The sequence below is a fragment of the Oreochromis niloticus genome, linkage group LG1 (genome assembly GCF_001858045.2).
Source record: "Oreochromis niloticus isolate F11D_XX linkage group LG1, O_niloticus_UMD_NMBU, whole genome shotgun sequence".
In the NCBI taxonomy this organism is placed as follows: Eukaryota; Metazoa; Chordata; class Actinopteri; order Cichliformes; family Cichlidae; genus Oreochromis; species Oreochromis niloticus.
The window spans coordinates 13,591,158-13,613,234 of NC_031965.2; the positions used below are offsets into that span (position 1 = coordinate 13,591,158).

Consider the following 22,077-nt stretch of genomic DNA (forward strand, 5'->3'; position numbering starts at 1 on the left):
TTTTTTTAAAAAACAAAAATGCTTGCATATATTTTGTGCACCGCGTTGGCAGTCTTGCCTTTAATGATTTACTTCCGGAATCCTTATTTTTTGAAAGATTTAAGGTACACATTTCTTACCATTTATGTCGGTATACGCTTGAGCAGAATCAAGAAAAAGTTTTACAGTATTTTAGATCGTTTTCTGGACAAAGTGGCGGAGCATCCGCATAAGAAGTTCATAGTTTACGAGGAAAGCTCCTACACGTACAGCCAAGCCGACAGAGAAAGCAACAAAGTGGCCAGGGCTCTGTTAACGCATGCCCACCTCAAGGAGGGGGACACGGTAGCCCTCTTCTTGGGCAACGAGCCGTGGTTTGTATGGATCTGGCTCGCACTGTCCAAGCTGGGATGCACAGCGTCCTTCCTCAACGTCAACATAAGATCCAAATCCCTGCTGCACTGTTTCTCCTGCTGTGAAGCCAAAGTCCTGATCGCTGGCGCTGGTAAGCTGTGTAAATACTGCAGAAAGCTTTTGGCGTTGGTTTTAATGAACTTAACTTTAAACGTGCTGAATATCTTTCAGTTTTTGATATCACGCGATCATATTGTCTAATTAATTTAGAAGTATCTGTTTGTATCTCTGACTATTTTTTTAACTGGGAGGGTTGGACAGTGCTAAAGTTGCATGGGTAAATCTTGTTAATTTCACCATCAAAACTTATGATAGTCTGTTTATTAAACACACATTTACGTATATAACCCTGTAATGACTGATCAGCACCTCTTTTCTTTTTACCTCCCTCTCTCTCAGACCTTCAAGGAGCAATAGAGGAGGTGCTGCCCACTTTGAAGCAGCAGGGTATCCGTGTGTTTATCCTCCGTGAGCACTGTCATGTGGACGGCATCGAAAGCCTCTCTGACAAAATTCAGATGGAGTCAGACGAGCCCCTGTCCCGTCAGCTCAGGGCCAGCATTAACATCAAGAGTCCTGCGGTGTACATCTACACATCAGGAACCACAGGTAACCTCAAAGGCTTATCTGGCCTTGACTTCTAATCTGTGTTCATATAATTATCATGCAGAGGTTGAGTAAAAGGATGACAATAAAACTGTACTACATCTGCTCTTACAGGGCTTCCAAAAGCAGCTGTGATTAACCACGAGAGGGTTTGGATGCCAGCTTTTGCCCTGACATTTGCTGGTGTGCGCTCAGACGATATTGTCTACATATATCTGCCTCTGTACCACACTGCTGGCTTTCTTATGGGACTTTGTGGAGCTATAGAAAGAGGTAATACATGAAACATTTCCTAAAAATAAAGCCACAAATCAAGATTTCCCCTGGATTTATTGCAGGTTAAACCAACATACACATGACCTCAAACTACACCCAATTCTGTTGTTTGCACTTTGAAGTCCTAAAGTTGACCTTGCAGAGTTTACAACACTGAACTCTTAGCATGAAGCGGCATATTTGCTGAACTCTGTATCTTTCCATTTTTAGGCAGCACTGTTGTTTTGAGAAGCAAGTTCTCTGCCTCCAACTTTTGGAATGACTGTAGAAAGTACAATGTGACTGTCATCCAGTACATAGGCGAGGTTATGCGCTACCTCTGCAACACACCGAAGGTAAACACAAGTTTAAGGTCATAATTTAGTAATGACAATCTTGGGATATGTGTTAGAAGCTCAAACTGTTTTAATGAGTTCTACCAACCTGCTTCAGTGAGGTGCATTGTTTCTTATGGTCATGGTTTATGTTCTCACCTCTCCTTTGGCCTTCTTTTAGAGAGACAATGACAAGGATCATAAGGTCCGACTGGCCATAGGAAACGGAATAAGGGAAGACACCTGGGTTGAATTCCTGGAGCGATTTGGGAACATTTGTATCCGTGAATGCTACGGAGCAACTGAAGGGAATGTTGGCTTTATCAACTACGGTGGGAAAGTTGGAGCTATGGGCAGAGAACATTTTCTCTACAAAGTAAGATGTTGATGGGGAGATACAGCCATGTGAAAAAGAAAGCACACCCTCTTTCAATTCTAAAGTTACATAATTGGAAAAAAAAAAGATAATTAGTCCACTCTTTTTTATAACATCATTCGAGGTTGTTGAGGTTTGGGAGCATTCATTTATGCATCGATCTGTTGGGTCCAACCACAGCATTTCAGTGAGGTTCAGGTCTGGATTTTGACTTGGCCATTCCAACTTTTTTTTTTTTTTTTGCTCTAAACATTAAGTCTAAGCTTGAGGTGATTTTACTTAAACGTCCACTCCTGGGAAGATTGAGAACTGTTTTGAATTTTTGCCACTTGTGAATAATCTTCTTACTGCAGAATGATGGATTTCAGATTTTTGGGAAGTTGCCTTGTAACCCTTCCCAGACTGATGCGCAGCCAAAATTGCTTCTATAAGATCACTGCTGATGTCTTTCCTCCTTGGCATCCTGTTAACACAACACTTAAATGCTCCAGACCAGCAAACTGCAAAAATGTCTGCTTGTCTGCTAATTCCTTCTTCCACACACTGCTTCTGCATTTTAGCTGAATCTTTGTTAAAAAGATAACGACAATGTAACATGTTGTGTGTTGTTACTTGTCTGACGTTGTATTTACTTGATTGTAAAACCTATTCCAAACCAGATTCATATATTTTATTTGGTCTTGATGCATAAAATCTTTGAAGTGAAGAGTGGGTGAATTTTCTTTTTCACACGACTGTAGTGGGTTTCCTTTTTTCTTGTTTTTTTTTTTTCAAACGTTTGCTGGTGTATACAGCCTATATAGTATATGCAAATGATATGACTAACTCCTTTTTCTCTTCAATGTTCTTATCTGTAAACTGTTTCAGATGGCATGCAAATATGCCCTCATAAGGTTTGACACAGAAAAAGAGGAGCCAGTCAGAGACTCTAGAGGATTTTGTATTGAAGTCCCAAGAGGTGAGCCTGTTTCCTAAGGTGCCGTCTTGACTTTTAAGCTACTACTTAAATGTATACTGTTACTTTTACTCGCAGGAGAAACTGGTCTGCTTGTGGCAAAGATTGGAAAAAGAACACCCTTCAGTGGCTATGCCAAGGATAAGCAGCAGACAGACAAGAAGAAGCTAAGAGATGTGTTCGAGAAGGGCGACATGTACTTTAACAGTGGCGACCTTCTAAAGATTGACGACGAGGGATTCATCTTCTTTCAAGACCGCATTGGAGACACTTTCAGGTCTGTGAAACATATTAAATGAATTTGACAATCCGGGTGAAAGGTCAGGACAAGGAGTACCAGAGAGTGTTTTTTGTCTTAAAGCAGACATGAAACACTTTATTCTGCTCTAAAAACTGACATAGATGTAACACTGTCTGTGAAGCTAGTGTTTCTATAGCTAGAAAGCTATAGAAAGGTTTCTACAGCAGAAGAAGATGTAGAAAAACAGTAAAACCCTCAGTTTGGGATATATCATTTCAGAATTACGGACAATGTGGTATTATATCTGTTACAGGTGGAAAGGAGAAAATGTGGCAACCACAGAGGTGGCTGACCACCTGCTCACAGTTGACTTTATTGAAGAGGCTAATGTTTATGGTGTGAAGGTGCCAGGTAATAATGATACTAAAAGCAATAATTTTCAATTAACCAAGATTATTGTGATGTATGTCTCATAAATATTATGAATATTTTTTTCCAGAATTCTAAGAAAAAATTCAGAATTCGGATTTTTTTTCTTGGAATTCTGAGATTAATCGCATATTTCTGACATACTGAGGAAAAACTCTGAATTTTGGGATTAATGTCAGGAATCTGAGGGTTTTTTTCTTCTTTTTACTTTGACCTTCACTGAACAGGACATGAGGGAAGAATTGGAATGGCAGCACTGAAACTAAAAGAAAATATGGACTTTGATGGCAAAGCTTTTTATCAGCATGTCAAAAACTACTTGCCCAGCTACGCGAGACCACGCTTCGTTCGCATACAGGTAAATAAAGTTCAAAGAATGATCACATAAAGAATTATCTGCATATATTTTAGCAATAATCCAGTAACCATTTCATTATTCTCTGGCAGGATGCATTGGTGGTGACTAGCACCTTTAAGCAGATGAAGGCGAAGCTGGCAGAGGAAGGTTTTAACCCTGCTCTCATCAAGGATCCTCTGTTTTACCTGGAAGACAATAAGGGCTACATACCCATGACTCAGGAGATATTCAACTGCATTGAACAAGGAAGACTCAGGCTTTAAATGAGTTCAGTGCTGATATTTTATTGTCAGTCTCAAAAAGATTAGTGTTGATTTATGACAAACAACCTTTACATTGTGGATATACAAACATACAATGGCATGCATTTCATTTTTTTAATATTTCAACTCATTTTAGTCCAAAATACTTTTTTTTTTTCAAATGATTTTTATATGAGTAAATCCCATATCGCTGACACTGTTATCTGGAGATTATCAGTTTGTCAAGAGGTGACTGTGTTGGTTGACTGTGTGCTGAAGCAAACTGCTTATCAATCAATAGGTGAATTATTGTGTGGATGTGAGGTACATTTTGGGCTCATCAGAGGAGTTTAGGAGCAGTGGAAGTTTCCAGTGGCGTAGGAGGGGGGGCTGTGTTTGTTACAGAGAGGAAGACATACAGTTCAGATAGAGATAGTGTCTGTCTCCTGAATCCAAACTGGAAGCTGGTTCCACAGAAGAGGGGCCTGAAAACTGAAGGCTCTCCCTCCCATTCTACTTTTAAATACTCTAGGAACAGCAAGTAGGCCTGCAGAGCGAGAGCGAAGTGCTCTAATAGGGTGATATGGTACTACAAGGTCATTAAGATAAGATGGGGCCTGATTATTTAAGACCTTGTATGTGAGGAGCAGGATTTTGAATTCAATTCTGGATTTAACAGGAAGCCAATGAAGGGAAGCCAATACAGGAGAAATATGCTCTCTCTTTCTAGTCCCTGTCAGGACTCTTGCTGCAGCATTTTGGATTAGCTGAAGACTTTTCAGCGAGTAAAAACAATGGTCCTTTTCATATATATATATATTCCAAACTTTTTTTTATCATAACTATATATTTAGTGGCCTGTCATTAAATGTAAAAACTGGTGTATATTTTGAATTCAGAACTTTCATCACAAGCTGCAGCTTGTTGCTATTTCATCCTAAATCGGTCATGTGATGTGTAGGTGCGGCACATTCGCTGACCCCAGTGGATTGATAACACTCGCCTTCATTCCATTTCCTGAGTGTAACAACCAACCACCTGTGTGAAATCTGAAATGCCCATGGTGTTGTTCAAAATGTGCTCTGGGACAAAGCATCGGTTGCTACTAAAACAACACGAAATAAAGCTGGTGTTGTGCCAAAAAATGATTGTCTGCCAAAAACAGATTTCTGGTATTTTCCAAAAACTGATTGCTTGTATTTAAACTGCCATAAATAACTTGTTGGTCTATGTGAAACATATGTCAAATGTATCCCTCATGAATGATATCAAGTCATTTTGAGCCACAAACAACATTCCTGTAACAAGGTAGAAGCTGCAATCAATTTTTGGCACTGACTTTTATATCCTTTATTTATCCAGTTAAAAAAAATCTCACTGACATTAAAAATTTATTTTTTAAGAGTAATCTGGTCAAGAGGACAGCAGATATTGCAACAAATGCAACAATAGTTCTGTAAACATATTTGAAGTGAACAAAAAGGACTGGATTGGTTATAATGTAAGTACAATAAAACAGAGTTATAAAGATATTTGAAAAACAGGTAATTTTAAAATTTTATATATAACCCAATTTAAACCCTGTTCACCGAAGTCTATTTCCAAACATACGTAAAGATAGTACACATAAAAAACACAGCAAACATTGGAAATCAGCTTTTGGCAGGCGATCACTTTTTGGCACAACACCGGTCTGCGCTATGAGCTGAACCATTTTATAATGGTGGTGGGCGAAAAAACTGAATATATGCAATATTTTCAGTTTTTTGAATTTATATTCAATTTTAATTTTTGCTAGGCTTAAAGTGTTAATGCTATCTTGATTTAATAAACAACACTGTTACATGCAAAACTAGGGTGGCACTAGGAGTAGCAAGAGATCATTTTAGGGTGGCACATGCCACCCCATGCCACCCCTGTAGATCCGCCCCTGGGTGGTGAAGGCGTTTTTCGCAGAGAAAAAAAGTACTTTTGGAAAAGCTGGTATCGGTGACTACAGACTACAGACTACAGGGCTCCTGCTATTATTGACCGATATACAGGATTCATCGCTCACTGTAAAGGTGACACAGAGTTCCCAAAATATATGCATTACCACTGCATCATTCACCAGCAGGCGTTATGTGCAAAGGTGATCGGATTTGGGCACATCATGACTCCCATCTTGAAGATCATGAACAGCATCGGCTCAAAAGCTAAACAAACACAAAACATTCAAGGTGCATGTACATTCACTTTAATGAAAATTAAAAATGAGAAATGTTATCCTTGCTAACTTTTGAGTATTGTGATGGACCGAGCAGTGAAGGAACGGCAGGCACAGGTTAAAGTGGAAAAAAAAAGTTTTTTTTTATTTGACCCTAAAACAAACTTGGTTAAATTATACAGAAAATTCAAAATCTTCATAAAAGAGGTCAAAGTAACAGAACTCTTTGTTGCCAGAAAAGCTGGCAACAAACAATACTACTAACTCAAAAAATAACCTACCTACCTAAACGAGACAAAGAGGAAACTTAAACAGTGGCTAGTCAGCCAACAAAAACATTGAAAGGCGCAGAACACACAAAACCCAACTAAAACTAACATAACAAATTCAATTTCCCCCATGATCCAGAATTGTGATATGACCCAATTTGCAGGTCTCCACATAGGCTTGCTCCGCCCCTTTCCACCTTTTAGCTCATCAACCAAGGCACTGGGAGCAGCTGCCGCTCTGGTAACTCAGAAAACAAACAAACAAAGATTAAATCACACATACATAACAGTGTAAACTAAAATGTGCACACTTATTTTAGAATACAGTATTATTTGATTGTATAAGAAAATTAATTCTAAAACAAAACCAATTCTTTATTACCCTGTAAATTAAATCCTATATTAAAAGAAAGAAAAATGTAAGTGTAGTGTTGTGTAAGCCTCTATTGTAACACTGATGCTCCGTAGATATTACCACCGTGTGGCTGTAACTGCAGCCATCACAAGTATAGTAAGTTATTCTAAAATTAACATTAAAAATGTTTTAACTTTAATTATTTAACTTTAGAACATCCTTGAGGTACACCTGAGGGGATATCTTTGGTTGCCAGTCTTGAGGAACACCAGCACATATCCATACATGAAAGATGGAAGTTCCCGATACTTATTTTACACTTAATGGAGTGCTATGGAGAAAAGTGAGTATTTTTTGTACATAAACTAAATCAGTTATAAGGTTTTTTTGTTGTTGGCGGTGGTGATTTGTGTGTGTGTGTGTGTGTGTGTGTGTGTGTGTGTGTGTGTGTGTGGCATTTTCACTGTGGCTACATTTGGGCTTTTTGGTCAGAACGTCAGGGACACTGCGCTGTGCTGGCCCATGTAAAATGACTCCAGTGGCAGCTCCTAAAGTGTGTGCGCTGGGGTGATGAAAACAAAGAGGATGAGTCAAAAATGTTTGTTTTCTTCTTTTTTTTTTTCAAAGCTTCTGCTCTTTGTATTTGTTTATTTTACAAGAAATCTACAGAAAATTAAATCTTTTGTTTATCCAATTTTATTAAATGCAACTGTTTTTGCTTGCAGCCCAACTTCAGGAATAAAGTCAATTTTGGCATCATCAATAGTAGATCAGTTTCCATGTAGGACTGCTGTCACACAGGATATCTAAGTATCTACACTTAAATGAATACACACAACAACAATTAAAAAACCTGAATAGTGGTCAGTTTTTCAGTCAGTATACTGAGTGTCATTGTGATTCTAAAAATAAATATACAGTTTGTATGTACTCAATTTCCATGTCTTCAGAAAATCTGGGAGACAATCATTTTTTGGCACAACACCAGCTTTATTTCGTGTTGTTTTAGTAGCAACCAATGCTTTGTCCCAGAGCACATTTTGAACAGCACCATGGGCATTTCAGATTTCACACAGGTGGTTGGTTGTTACACTCAGGAAATGGAATGAAGGCGAGTGTTATCAATCCACTGGGGTCAGCGAATGTGCTGCACCTACACATCACATGACCGATTTAGGATGAAATAGCAACAAGCTGCAGCTTGTGATGAAAGTTCTGAATTCAAAATATACACCAGTTTTTACATTTAATGACAGGCCACTAAATATATAGTTATGATAAAAAAAAGTTTGGAATATATAAATATATGAAAAGGACCATTGTTTTTACAGACGTGTCTAATTTCTGATGAACAGGAGCAATGCACTTAACTTGGAGGAGAGAAAAAAAGCCTCAAAGTGTCATTCCGGTACAAATTTCAGAGCTGGTACTGATACTGTCAATATCTAGATCGATCTGCCCACCCCTATCTACCATTAGGCTGTGGTTGTGATTCTCAGTCAGATCGTACAGTCCACTATGGTGGTAGATTTGCTCCATCTGTGCCTTTGTATTTCTTCAGTATTCTCTCTTTATACTGACTCCAGTTTTTAATTTCATGTACAGAACACAGACACACACCATGTTCACTCACCCGAAGGGTTTACCATTTTAGCCTCGTGTATCTTCCAGCATCCAACCGGTGTTGTGCCTAAAACACCTCGGCCTCACAATTATCTGCAGAACTCAGTACCAACTGAAAGTTCAATGGCCTGCTCATTCTCCACCCACCCACACACACGCACACCAGCATATTCCCTCTCCGCATGTAAGATGAGTCCATTGCATCTCCATGAACAAACTAACACTGTGTTGCCTTTTCCGAGATTCTCAGTTCCTCTCAGAGTTCCTGAAAACAGTGGTTCTATTCTAATGGCGCTCCACCAAATGCAAACTTCCATCCATGATTCATATGGAATACCCAGCTGATGCATAAACAATTTTGAAACCTGGACCAGGTGTAGAAAGTGTAAACATAGTGTACATAAGCATGTTTCACTATGTTATTTAACAATATCTGTCAATTACTGGTCAACCTAATGGCTTTACAGCGAATGCTACTGTCGTAAATCAAAGAAAGGTGTCAGGAGGGCTCCTTGTCTGAACCATGTTACTTTTAGTGTGTGTGGCAGATGGTGGATAACACCTTTGTCAGTATGAAGCCTGTAAAACTCTCGATGACTCTGGCTCGGATTAAAGTAATCAGATTGTCAGATTATAAATGTGACCTTGAGCTTCAGCACAGTGTCCATGAGGACCCATTAGGTTAATGTGTGCAAGTTTGGTTAAATTCTGACCACTAGTTGTGATATTTGTGATTCTTGTGAACTACAAATGGACAGACAGATGTCTCACCACAGCTCGTTTTGCTGGATGAGCTGAAAGCTCGGGACTATCTGATCTCCATGAGTTGCACTCCAGTGCTTCCAAAAGTAACATGAACAGTGGAATAATTATGGTCTTGTTTTTCTGCAATTTTCACACTTGGCAAAGACAGGTAGGTCAAGTGGGTCTTGTCCAGTGGCTGCCAAATAATGAGCTGAAAACATTAACAGAGGATTTATATCAAAGATTTACTTCCTGTGCGGCTCTCCAGCCACCTTCCTTTAACACAGCCAACTGATCATAAAAACATAAAAGCAGATAAGGCAGAAAAAAACATTACACAACAGTTACACAGTAATAAAGCATCAGCTGCTTTTTCACCCATCCTGTCCTTGAAAATGGTACTTCACCATTTTCAGAGAAATGTGCAGAAATGCATGTATGTGTATAGACAACCTCCCTCCTTCCCTCCCCCACATTTAGTCTGGTGCTGATTTTCATGATTTGGTAAACCAATAACACCCATATTGCTTCCACATTCAAAACAGCTTGAGATTAACCAAAATTGCCACAGCAACTCAGGTTTATTGCTCAACATCAGCATTTTGTGGCCGAACGTGAGGAAAACCCAGCATCTGTGGTTCCCACACAGTCAGAAAAGGGAGTAAATTCTAGATGTTGAAGTTAATTTACTGACTGCTGATTTGCTACTCTGTGTTTCAACCACACTGAGTGAAGCTCAGGCAGTGTTTGTCTCCACCTAGTGACTGTTCCACGTCACATGTCACATCTGAAATTTTTGTGGTGAGCAAAATCAGAGCAAGCACAAGCATGAAAACTGCTTCTGGCTTAACTTTAATTCTGAAGAAAGCAATGCACATTTACAGTTACAGACACATTAATATAAAATGCATTAATATCATTCCCCTTAATATATAATTTTGTAAGTATTAAATGATCATGAGGTACTCATCACTTGAAGAAAAGCAAATAATTCTTCTGAAGTACATAAAAAATAAGTATGAAATAAAGTATGCAAACTACACCATCTATCCATAGTGTTTCTTCACCGCAATTGCCGTACCATAACACATGAACACAACACTGAAAAAAGTACATGCATAAACAGAAGTCAGCGTGCGAGTAAATACACATTTATAGCATGACAAACCCCTCCCCTTGTTTAACTCCTGACATGTGAATCGTACACAGAGCCCAACATGCTGCCTTAAAAAAAAATGTGATTTAACCAACTAGAGCATTATTGAAAAGTGTGTGTTTCTTCCCTGAGCTGGAAGTTTATTCATTAAAAATACCAATTACCCCAAAAGTTTGCACATCTGGTGAAAACTGAGAGCCCGCTCATAGTTTTGTGCTTCCTGATATGATGGCATGGTAGATCTGAGCTGTCAGTGGTACGTAGCTCTTGGCATTATCATCAAGGATGTAAAGAGGGTCCTGGATACGTCCTGGATCAAACCCCTCCTCCACTAATTTTACCTTCATCTGTTTGAAAGTCCCAGTTACTTCCACAGCGCTCTACACAGAAAGGAATCACATCAATATTGGATCAATGATAACTCTGTTTCTTTTCAAAAATTAAAACATGCCTGGTGTTTCATCCTAAACGGAAACTGAAAATTAAATTACCTGTATCCTTATAAAGCGAGGACGTGCATATGAGGGCAGGCAGCTGACCACATGGTTGTATATTTTACGTCCATCAAACTGGACTTCTTTCTTCGGAGTGACAGCCGCCATCCCTATCCGCCCCTCATGGCCTACATAGCAAAACAAAGGTGGTGATGATATTCTTATAGAAATCATGGTGAGCTGAAAAAATACAGAGAAAGTAACAATCACCTGGCACTTGGACTCCGTAAACGTTGGCTTCTTTGAGACAATCACAGATCGTCAAGATGTCAGACACCTCGGTCGTGGCAACATTCTCACCTTTCCACCTGTGGGCTCAAACAAGTTCCAACTTCATGTCTGTTGCAGGTCTCTGGTCTACCAGAGGCAAAACTAAAATGTGCAAGTTCATGCATGTAGAAAAAAAAAGTCCTGACAAGTATTGTGAACAAAACTTCTCAACAAGTAAATGTCCTATACAACAATTACTGTACCACTTGTAAATCTGCTGTCAACACAAAACTGCTGTATTACTGTTAACGGTCAGGTTGTGTAATTAAAATAAACACAAAAAAAGAAATCTAGTTTGAAAGAGTGCTGTGTAACAATCACAGGTTGTTTTCACAGCAAAAGACTTTTGATTAAAATACTGAAGAAAATGAAACACATAATCAGGATAATAAATTGTTTCGTTTCAACTTTTTTTCTTTTTAAATAAACAGGTAATTTGCAGCATTCATATTCGTACATACTGTGGGGGGAAATAATTAATCGATGCCATGCTGAATTTGTAAGTTTGCTCTATAACAAAAAACCCCATCAGTCTCTAATCTTTAATGTTAGTTTGAGCTTCATGTAGAGAGACAAAATAGTAACAAAAAAGCAACAAAACAACACATTACATAATAGTTAGAAATTGATTTGCACATCACTGAGTGAACACACTGATTCTATCAATTCCACATACGCCTGATCTCAGCTCATTATATGTGTACAGCACACTTGCCCAGAGAATCAAATTCTTCCATTTAAACCTCTCCACCACCACGAGCAAAACCAAAGAACTGTTAAATGACGTCTTGGACAAGGACATCATTCAGACCTGCACAGAGCTGGAATGGGCTACAAGACCATCGGCAAGACGCTTGGTGAGAAGGTGACAGCTGCTGGTGCGATTATTCAGAAATGGAAGAAACATTAAATGATCATCCGTCGTCCTTGATCTGCAGCACCATGCAAGATTATGCCTTGTGGGATGAGGATGATCCTGAGAAAAATGGAAGATTAACCCAAAACTGCACAGGAGGAGCTTCTTAATGATCTGAAGACATCTGGGAACACAGTCACCAAGAACACCCGTGGAAACACACTGCACCATAATAGACTGACATCCTGCAGTGCCCGCTCAAAGAAGGCACATGTACAGGACCATTGTAAGTTTTCCAGTAAACAATGACTAGATGACTAGGAGAAGGCTTGGGTCAATGTTCTGTGATCAGATAAACCCAATATTGAACTCTTTGGCATGAACTCGACCAGTCGTGTTTGACGGAAGAGAAACGCTGAATATGAGCCAAAGAACACCATCCTCACAGTCAAGCAGGGAAGGTGGATACATTATGCTTTAGGACTGTTTTTCTGCTAAGGGTACAGGATGACTTCAGCACACTGAAGGGCAAATGCACAGGGCCATGTACCATAAAATCCAGATCTCATCATCCAAGAAACATCTCACTGCTGTGGTTGGCAACTAGGGTTACTCCACCAAATGCTAAAGCCCGATTTAGACTTTTGCAGGAAAAGTACATCGTAATTTATGACGTAATCAGAAACCCTCCAAGCTGAAGACTGCAGGTGCACGCCAGGTTACATGGAAGGTTATGGCATTATGACGTAGACTACCTGCTGAAGCATAACTCGGGCATAAGGCATGCTTTGCTTGGGGATGAAATACTTATTCACTTAATGACATGCAAATCAATTTTTACCTTTTACGCAATATTTTTTTTCCTAAATAGTTGCCTGGTATTCTGGTTTCTCCATTAAAATAAAAATACCATAAAAATTAGAAGACTCTTCTTTTTCTCTTTTTTTTTTTTTTTTTTTTTTAAACGAGCCAACTTAACATATTTAGCAAAGAATCAAATAATTATTTCACTCACTGTATCTTGTAATAAAGCCCGTTAGAATTAGGCGTTTTATGCTTTTAACAGTGGAAAGTCAGCCACCTCTTTATGTTTCATCCATTTGTTGAAGTCTCATTTGTATTTGAATAATAAGGCTGATGCATGAGCCGGAAAATCAGTTCTGTAAACAAAAAGAATTTTCCAAATGAAATCACGGTGGGTTCAGTACCTGAACGTGTCACCTACACGATCCTGGAAGTAAATAAAGTTATCTTTGTCGATCCTCATCAGGTCTCCCGTGTTGAAATAAAGATCGCCCTTCTTGAGAACATTGCGAAGTCTCTTCCGCTCAGTTTGTTCTTCGTTCTGCGCGTAGCCAGCAAACGGGGCTAAGTTTGTGATCTTTGACACCAACAGTCCCGGTTCACCTTTAAAAAAGAAAAGTGAAGATGATGCACGTAACTCGCAGAGAGTTTGTGTCCGCTGGGACGGAGTCCAGGCTCCATTGCAGATGGATGGATGGATGGATGTGCCATTCGCATGAAGAACTGCAGTTATTCTTTACCTTTGCGCGACTCAATGCAGAGGCCGTTAGCATCTCGTACTGGCTCATCTCGCTCTGTGTCATACTTAACAAGGGTGTAAGGGAACAGCTTCTACAGGAGGATAATATGAGTTCAATACAATATTAAACCAACATAAAAAGTACTATCTACGCACATAATATCTCTTTTAGCAATAAAGAAAATACTTTAAATAGTTCATAAAATCAAGATAATTTATAACACGTACTAATCTGTCAGGTTTGCTTGCACACTTTTCGAAGATTAATTATTTTAATAGACAATCTGTTAAATATTTAGTAAATCTGAAAACGTTCCATACATATAAGATTAAAGAATGATTGTTGTTGGGGGTTTTTTTACCCGATGAAAAAAGTGGACTCGTCCAATGGCTCCAATTTTCCCCACGTAGTTCAAAAATCCCACATTTCCTTCGGTGGAGGCGTAAAACTCTCGAATCTGAATGTTCCCAAAGCGGTTAAGAAACTCTTTCCATATCTCTGCCCTGATGCCGTTGCCAATGGCCAGTCTTACTTTGTGGTCCTTGTCATTGTCTTTCTGTAGTTTGAAATAAAAAAATAAAGAACGTGAGGCTTTTTGCGAGTGCGGCAGAAATACATAGTGTCCTATTCAAGAAAATTTAAACTATCCATGAGCTTAGTTAATTTGTTTTTAAAGTTGCCATTTCGGGTAAGATAACAACTAGCTGAGAAATGTGTGTATCCATGGGCACTCAGCAAATCGCCATCTCTGGTGATCTTTCGCCCTTAATACAAAAAGATAAATACACCAACTGACTCTAAAACAAAAGAAACTAATCAAAAACATTTTTAAGGGATTTGAGAATAGCAATGAAGACTGCAGACTTTATGAGCACACTGATGTCTTGTATTTAAAAGACATCAGACATCTAATTAGGCCTTTAATTCCTAATCTCTGTAAGTATGTGATAATCCGACTCACAACAAAAATATTTCAGTTGGATTGAACAGTACTCGTCACTTTAAGTACTGTACATGTAATTTCTAAGAAATATCATTTGCTGAAATAAAATTGACCCTTAAATTAGATACAAGAAGATTCGGTATGCAAAGTTACTTGATATGGCCGTCTTAAGTAAAGGCCAGCATCTATTCCTAGAGGTGACCAGATAAAGACAAACCACCTCATCGGGCTCGTGCAGGGTCACGCAGTAAAATGAGACCGCGCCTCATGTGATGCAACTGAATACTCTGAATGGTATACACGACTGTTTACAGTAGTTCTAAATAAATACAAATACATATTGAAAATATCAGAAACACATGCAGTTAGTGGTGATATTTTAAAAAACAGCTTGATTCTTGTTCTGCAGCTCAGAACCCCGCAGATACTGGCGCAGAAACCTGGAACCCGATAGTTGAGATTTAACGATTTCTATTTTGGTAAGCCAGCTGTGCTGAGCTTTGGGAATGTACAGATTTGGAAAGTTATCTCTGACTGAATAGGCCTCAGCAGCAACTTGCTGCAACTAGTTCCCAGTATTCTGCCTCTGCAGCTGTCTTGAAGAGCAAGTTTTACAGTATCTGAGAGAGACAAGGCCTGGTGCTTGTAAGCGTCCCAGCCAGCGACTCCTGCGAGTTTATTTGAGCTGCAGACTCCAGAATCATTACAAATGTGACTTTCAGCAGCAGATAAAAGTTATTGGACCAAATATACATGTTAAAGTACCACATTTCAAACAGCAGCGTGCATAGTTTACTGTATACATGATAAATTCTTCACAACTTAACTACAGTTACATTTATTTATTTATTTTTCAGTTACAGTCCAGGTAAATGCTGTCCAAGAAATTATTATTTTAAAGGCCTTATCTATTCAAGTTTCAACACCCCTGAGTAAGAAGAAGTCCACCTTAAATCCCTGCAATCGGTCAATGTTTGGCCCTGGTACTGCCACTTTCAGCGATCACATTATCAAAACAGTGCTGCAGAAGCTTTTCTACAACACGGGAGAAGCTGGAATACAGTACTATGAAAAAGTCTCGAGTTATCCCCCATTTTTTTATAGTTTGTTTCCAAGAAGCCAGAATTTCTTGTTATTTTTTTAAGTGGTCTTGAGCAATAGTTCTTCAGGCTTTCTGAAGAAATTAATGAAGTTTTTGTTTTTGGACGTTGGCTGCTTTTTCCTACTTATTTTCAGGCCAGTCCTCACACCTGACCATTTTCTTTTTTTTCCCTTTTGTTTGTTTTTCTTTTGGGTTTTTTGTTGACATAGGAATCATTCAAGCATAAAAGGACACCTAACACGACGGATGAAGCAGTCTCATGTCTACACAGAGCAGACAAACAACTTTAACTTCTAACTTTAGGTACTTTGTTGCTCGCAGTCTGTCACAAAAACCACAGTTTGTTCCCATTTATTTAGTTGAACCAAAAAGTGATTCCCAAAGAGCTATTAGCTAAAATCTTGGCATATCTGAGGATGGTGTGCAGTGTGTTCTTAAAAGAAATCTGAGGAAACTTGACAAATGAAGGTCAAAAGAAGAGGTGGCAGGACAAAAACTATGAACAGTATCTGAAAATTATGCCCTTGAGAAACAAGAAAAAATTCCACCAAAAAACCTAACATGGAACCAACCAGTCAAAAGTTTGGACACACCTTCTCATTTAATGGTTTTTCTTTATTTTTACTACTTTCTACATTGTAGATACTTAATGAAGACATCAAATATATGAAGGAAGATATATGGAATTATATAGCAAAGAAATAATTCTCTATACAACTCTAAATATGTCTTATATTTTAGATTCCCTCTGCTTTGTTGACAGCACTGCAAACCTTTGGCCTTCTCTCAATGAGCTTCATGATGTAGTCACCTGAAATGGTTTTCACTTCACAGGTGAGCCTTTTCAGGGTTCATTTGTGGAATTTCTTGCCTTCTTAATGGTGTTGGGCCCATCAGTTGTGTTCTGCAGAAGTCAGGTTGGTACACAGCTGACAGCCCCATTTGACAACTGTTAGAATTCATATTATGGCAAGAACCAATCAGCTTTGTAAAGAGATACGACTGTCCATCAATACTTTGTAGAACTGAAGGTCAGTCAGTCTGGAAAATTGCTGAAACTCTGAATGTGTCCCCAAGTGCAGTTGCAAAAGCCATCAAGCGCTATGACGAAATTGGCTCACATGAGGACCGCCCCAGGAAGGAAGCCCAAGAGTCACCTCTGCTGCTGACCATAAAATCATCCGAGTCACCAGACTCAGAAATTGCAAGTTAACAGGACCTCATCTCTACATCAACTGTTCAGAGGAGACTGTGCGAATCAGGCCTTTATGGTCAAATAGCTGCTAAGAAACCATTACTAAGGAAAAGCAACAAGCAGAAGAGGTTTGTTTGGGCCAAGAAACACAAGTAATGGACATTAGACCAGTGGAAATCTGTGCTTTAGTCTGATGAGTCCAAATTTGAGATCTTTGGTTCCACCTCCCATGTCTTTGTGCAACACAGAAAAGGTGAACAGATGGTATCTACATGCATGGTTCCCCCCCCGTGGAGCATGGATGAGGTGTGATGGTGTGGGGGTGCTTTGCTGGTGACACTGTTGGGAATTCATTCAAATTGAATGAATTCACACTGAACCAGCATGGCTACCACAGCATCCTGCCGCAACATGCCATCTCATCTGGTTTGTGTTTAGTTGGACCATCATTTATTTTTCAACAGAACTATGACCCCAAACACACCTTTAGGCTCTGTAAGGGCTATTTGACCAAGAAGGAGAGAGATGGAGTGGTGCACCAGATGGCCTGGCCTCCACAGTCACCTGACCCAAACCCAGTCAAGATGGTTTGGAGTGAGATGGATTGCAGAGTGAAATGCAAAAGGGCCAACAAGAGCATCTCTGGGAACTCCTTGACTTTTCATTTCAGGTGACTACCTCATGAAGCTCATCGAGAGAATGCCAAAAGTGTGCAAAGCAGTAATCAAAGCAAAAGGTGGCTACTTTGAAGAATCTAAAATATAAAACATGTTCTGAGTTATTTCACACCTTTTTGTTTACTGCGTAATTCCAGATGCGTTCATTCATAGTTTTGATGCCTTCAGTGAGACTCTACAATGTAAATAGTCATGAAAATAAAGAAAAAACATTAAATGAAAAGGTGTGTCCAAACTTTTGACTGGTAGTGTACATCTGACCTTTCACTTGATCCATCTATTGTTCAATGAAGCCTGACCAGAAAGGACTCAGAGTAAAGGTGCCTGACAAGAAGCCATTCTTAACGAAGGTCAGAAGAAGGAAAATTACAAAAGATCTAGACTGAAAATCAGTGGTAACAAGTCTTAATGGAGTGATGAATCCAAATTTTAAATTTTTTATTCAAATCTGTGTGGAGAGGTACACCTATTCAGCAGCACCTAATCACTTTGGTGGCTTGAGACTTTTGCACAGGAAGAAAAAAAATCATCACAAGGACTCTGTCTGTGTCCTAGTTACACAATACTGTCAGTCTTCAAAATGCTTTGACTGCAAACACACTGTTCCACTTAAACAATCCTAATACATTCTAACTGTTACAAGTGGGAGCCTATTAGAATCCTTTACCTTTGGTGCACAACAGAGGTAACGCATCACCTCTCCAATGTACTGGATAACAGTCACGTTGTGTTTCCTGCAGTCATCCCAGAACTGAGAGGCAGAAAACTTCCTCTTCAGGATTATAGTTGATCCTGAAAGACAGAAAAATACATTATTACACTTGAATAAATAAATGCATGCATATGCAAATTCATCTAGAAATGAGAGGCAATTAAATCATTATGGAAATAGTGACTCCATCTAATCCAATAGGATTAAATTCAGTGCCACATAACTGCATGTGCTAAATAACTAAACAGTGACTGCTCGGGGCAGTGCTGAATCTCTCCTAATAAGCGTGCAACGTGGCTGCTTACCCAAACATATAAGAGCTTTGTGAACCTTGGCCTATTTAGAAAAAAAAGGTGTTTTATAGGATCTGCTCAGATTACAGGTTCACAGTGACAAAAGGCTCTTTCACTTGGATTCCACCAGGGTTACAAGAAAGAGAGACGGCGCAGGGTGATCACTTTTATTTTAGCAGAATTGAGTTCACTTGTACTTTTTTTTTAATATATATATTTTTGCTATGTACTCTCAGCTCCCTGAAGATCTGCATGATCTTCAGGGAGCACAGCCGGTGTCTACTTGTGGTTCAAGAGAAATCAACTGCTTGTGATGATGCATTTGTTTTAGCTAATCCATTTGGGATTTGGGTGGTTTATTTAGCTTTACAGCACAAGTAGGAGAATGTTCTTAATCACTTAATCCATGGATTACAACTATAAAATCATCAGACATGGAGACACAGATTCTACTGTGTGTCAGTACCTTATGGCAGCAATGTGAACCTGAATCTGACGAAAAACTGTCCATTAGATTTATGCACTAAATTTGTGTGAAGGCCTACTCTAATTATAAATGAATCCAATCATTTTAGTACAATAAAACCAAGTTTTGCTTCATTTTCTTGATTTTATCGTACAAAATGCCTTACCTGCAACCAGTTTGCTTGCAAACCAATGTGGATTGTTGGACTTGTTTGCATTAAAAACTACTGGCTTACATCTGGAGCCCAAATGCAGTCCACTTTGTGGACTCACAGTTGTACAGGGGTGCAGCCCTTAGTGCAGATTCAACTTCTCTTGCTGTGCTCCAGTTTGAATTTGAATGCACAACAGCTTTTTTTCACTATATTTTTCTTCCCCTGACAGCATAGGAATTTCCTGAGGTCAATTATAGAAGTGACGTTGACCTCTGTACATAGCAGATGTCTCTGTTGTTTGACAAACTCTGAAATGCATGTAACTAAACAGCGCTTGCTATCTCAGTAGAGGATGAACCCAGCTCTCACAAAGTCTTATTTTTAACTCTAAATCACAGCTACTGCTCAGTCACCTCACCTGTCTCAATCGTGCCAATGAACCCAACAGCAAATCCAGCTGTGTGATACAGAGGAAGGTTGAGATAGAAGACATCACTAGATACTACACCGTTTGATGACAACACAGCCAGAGCTGTTAAGATGCGGTTCTGGTTGACCACAGCTGCCTTAGGAAGACCTACAGAGATATAACAAGCCGCAAAGTCTGAAACTGAATGACACTTTTAATGTGATCAAAAGGACAAAGTCCTGCCACGTACCTGTGGTTCCAGAGGTATAAATATAAACTGCAGGACTTTTAAATGTGATGTGTGACCTGAAGGATCGAGGGATGGGGTCATCCGATGCCTCCTCGACTTCATCAGAGAAGCTCTGGATTCCAGGCGTGTCACTGTGTTTGGACATCAGGAGGACAGTGACACCCTGCTCTATCAGGGAGGGCAGCACGTCTTCCACGGCCTCCTTTAGCTCTGGAAAGGCACATAAAGCACATTCATAAGACAAAGCAAGACAAGCAAAGCAGTGTCGTGCAATACTGCAAACTTTGGTATCAATCTGATTCCAAGCAAATACGGGGCCAGTAATCCTGATACCAATACTGATATCAACTTTGAAAAATTTTGAACACATTTTAATGGTTCTAATTTTCACATTAATAAGTTAACACAACAAAATAGACCTTTCAGCTTTCCACGTGTTCTGAAACTGGGTTTTTTTGGAGACCCGGAATGTAAACATGCCTGTTTCTAAAGAATTTCAAGTCAGCTTCTGTTTAAAAGTGTTGTAGGTTACAAATAAAATAGCCATGAATGCCAGCACATTTGAGGTATTTTTTTTTTTTCATTTCACATAATTCAGGGCTGAAGTGGATAGAAACAAAGCATCAATCCTACTGCACTAGTATCGATCAGATACCACTATCAGTACTATTAATATATGAATTGATCTCACCTCTACTGTAAAGCCTTGTTGGAGGCAAGGAAAACCAAGCCAACTCCACAAGTTCAAAGTTACAGCTCGGTTTAATTCAAATCTGTACTGAATACCTGAATATGTGGATTAAAAGATAAAGGGGTGGTTGACACTATTTGAGCTTCTTAAAAAGCAGAAATGTAAAAATAAAATAAAATAAACAGCTTTGAAGCAAGCACATGGAGGCATACCTGCGGCTGCTATCAACACTTTAGCCTTGCTGCAATTAAAGCAGTGCAGCAAAGACTTGGTGCGGATGTTATGATTGAGGAGAGCTACAGGGGAGCCCAGTTTAGCCAAAGCCAGCCAGGTAAACAAGAAGGCAGGTTCGTTCCCCATAAAAAGCGCGACGGTGTCCCCACCTTTATACCCAGCGTGAGACTGTAGCGCGTTTGCAATTTTGTTACTCCTCTTATCCGTGCAAGCGTATGTGTAGCTTTCATTTTCAAACACTATGAACGTCTTGTCTGGATGCGCCTCGGTCTGCTCCAAAAAACGGTCCAAAACAAAGAAGAGAGGTCTCCTTCTGCGCCTCGCTACAAACTTTACCAAAATACGCACTAGATCCCCGAAATACACAATGTCCATCCAGACATAGGGGGAAAAAGTTTTGAGTGCAAACGGTATGATGAGGAGACTTGCTAAAATGATTGAAATATATATTTCCATCGTGATCTCTTTTTTTAAAGCTTGGACAGAAAAATGTGAAGCCCCTGCTGCAAAATGGGGAGTGTTGCAGATGAGGGTTTTGCTGAGTGGGGCGGAGCGTTTGTTTCAAAGAATGCGAAAATTCATAAGAAAAACAAGTACTTGGAATCACATCAGTGAGAGCGGCAGCAGCAGCTACTGTAAGAGACGCCAATGAAACGCGCAAAGTAGGACGTGCTCTCTAGATTGTAGCTGACAGAGCAACTTTTAGAGAACAACAAAGTTTTAGGGGGGGTTCTAACGAGGCATGTGAGGGGTGGCGTGGGTACGTGCTACACAACATAACATCTTGTCTGAATGGGTGTAGAAGTCAAGTTTAAGGTTTGTATCCTGACTGAAGCGTCATCATTAGTCAAAGAGTCAAATAAAATATGCCATTTGTTTATATAGCCTACAGTTTGGTGATTAAACCCGAGTTATCAATTAAGGCTTAAGCGCCATCCATGGAGTCACATGATGAATATACGCCCACCAGCAAATATCTAATCAGCCAATCACGTGGCTTCAATTCAGTGCATTTAGGCAGCTGAAGTTCAAACTCAGCATCAGCATAGAGAAGAAAAGTAATTTAAGTGACTTTGAATGTGGCATGATTGTTGGTGTCAAATAGGCTGATCTGAATATTTCAGAAGTTGCTGATTTACTGAGATTTTCCCATGCAACTGTCAATAGGTTTTACAGACAATAGTTCAAAAAAGATGAACTATCTAATGAGTTCTCTGGCCCAAAATACCTTACCTTGTCAAAGG

The 22,077-nt window shown here is 39.3% G+C and overlaps 2 protein-coding genes and 1 long non-coding RNA gene across 3 annotated transcripts; 2 read left to right on the plus strand and 1 right to left on the minus strand.

The window, feature by feature from the left end:
* Positions 1-18: 18 nt before the first annotated feature.
* LOC102079190 (very long-chain acyl-CoA synthetase) lies at positions 19-4,608 on the plus strand. The gene is made up of 10 exons (XM_019356703.2): positions 19-484; positions 793-1,002; positions 1,114-1,272; positions 1,486-1,610; positions 1,771-1,965; positions 2,833-2,923; positions 2,999-3,197; positions 3,475-3,572; positions 3,818-3,948; positions 4,038-4,608. The coding sequence occupies exons 1-10, from the start codon at positions 19-21 to the stop codon at positions 4,209-4,211; spliced, it is 1,848 nt and encodes a 615-aa protein (XP_019212248.1). The 3' UTR covers positions 4,212-4,608.
* Positions 4,609-5,504: 896 nt separating this feature from the next.
* LOC112847363 (uncharacterized) lies at positions 5,505-10,375 on the plus strand. The gene is made up of 2 exons (XR_003220879.1): positions 5,505-6,906; positions 7,246-10,375. It is a non-coding gene; the product is annotated as an uncharacterized LOC112847363 (long non-coding RNA).
* Positions 10,340-21,344, minus strand: LOC100710099 (very long-chain acyl-CoA synthetase). Its single transcript, XM_003458192.5, has 10 exons — positions 20,812-21,344; positions 19,909-20,118; positions 19,668-19,826; positions 18,292-18,416; positions 14,069-14,263; positions 13,708-13,798; positions 13,372-13,570; positions 11,248-11,345; positions 11,035-11,165; positions 10,340-10,923 (listed from the first exon to the last, which is right to left on the minus strand). The coding sequence occupies exons 1-10, from the start codon at positions 21,287-21,289 to the stop codon at positions 10,747-10,749; spliced, it is 1,863 nt and encodes a 620-aa protein (XP_003458240.2). The 5' UTR covers positions 21,290-21,344; the 3' UTR covers positions 10,340-10,746.
* Positions 21,345-22,077: the final 733 nt, after the last annotated feature.

Excerpts from the sequence above, each read along its gene's own strand:
- LOC102079190 (XM_019356703.2), top strand. The coding sequence starts at position 19 with ATGCTTGCATATATTTTGTGCACCGCGTTGGCAGTCTTGCCTTTAATG. Across the intron at positions 3,573-3,817 it reads TTATGGTGTGAAGGTGCCAG|GACATGAGGGAAGAATTGGA; the intron begins GTAATAATGATA and ends TTCACTGAACAG. Across the intron at positions 3,949-4,037 it reads CACGCTTCGTTCGCATACAG|GATGCATTGGTGGTGACTAG; the intron begins GTAAATAAAGTT and ends ATTCTCTGGCAG.
- LOC100710099 (XM_003458192.5), bottom strand. The coding sequence starts at position 21,289 with ATGGAAATATATATTTCAATCATTTTAGCAAGTCTCCTCATCATACCG. Across the intron at positions 20,119-20,811 it reads AGTGTTGATAGCAGCCGCAG|AGCTAAAGGAGGCCGTGGAA; the intron begins GTATGCCTCCAT and ends GTGCCTTTCCAG. Across the intron at positions 18,417-19,667 it reads CATTGGCACGATTGAGACAG|GATCAACTATAATCCTGAAG; the intron begins GTGAGGTGACTG and ends TCTGTCTTTCAG.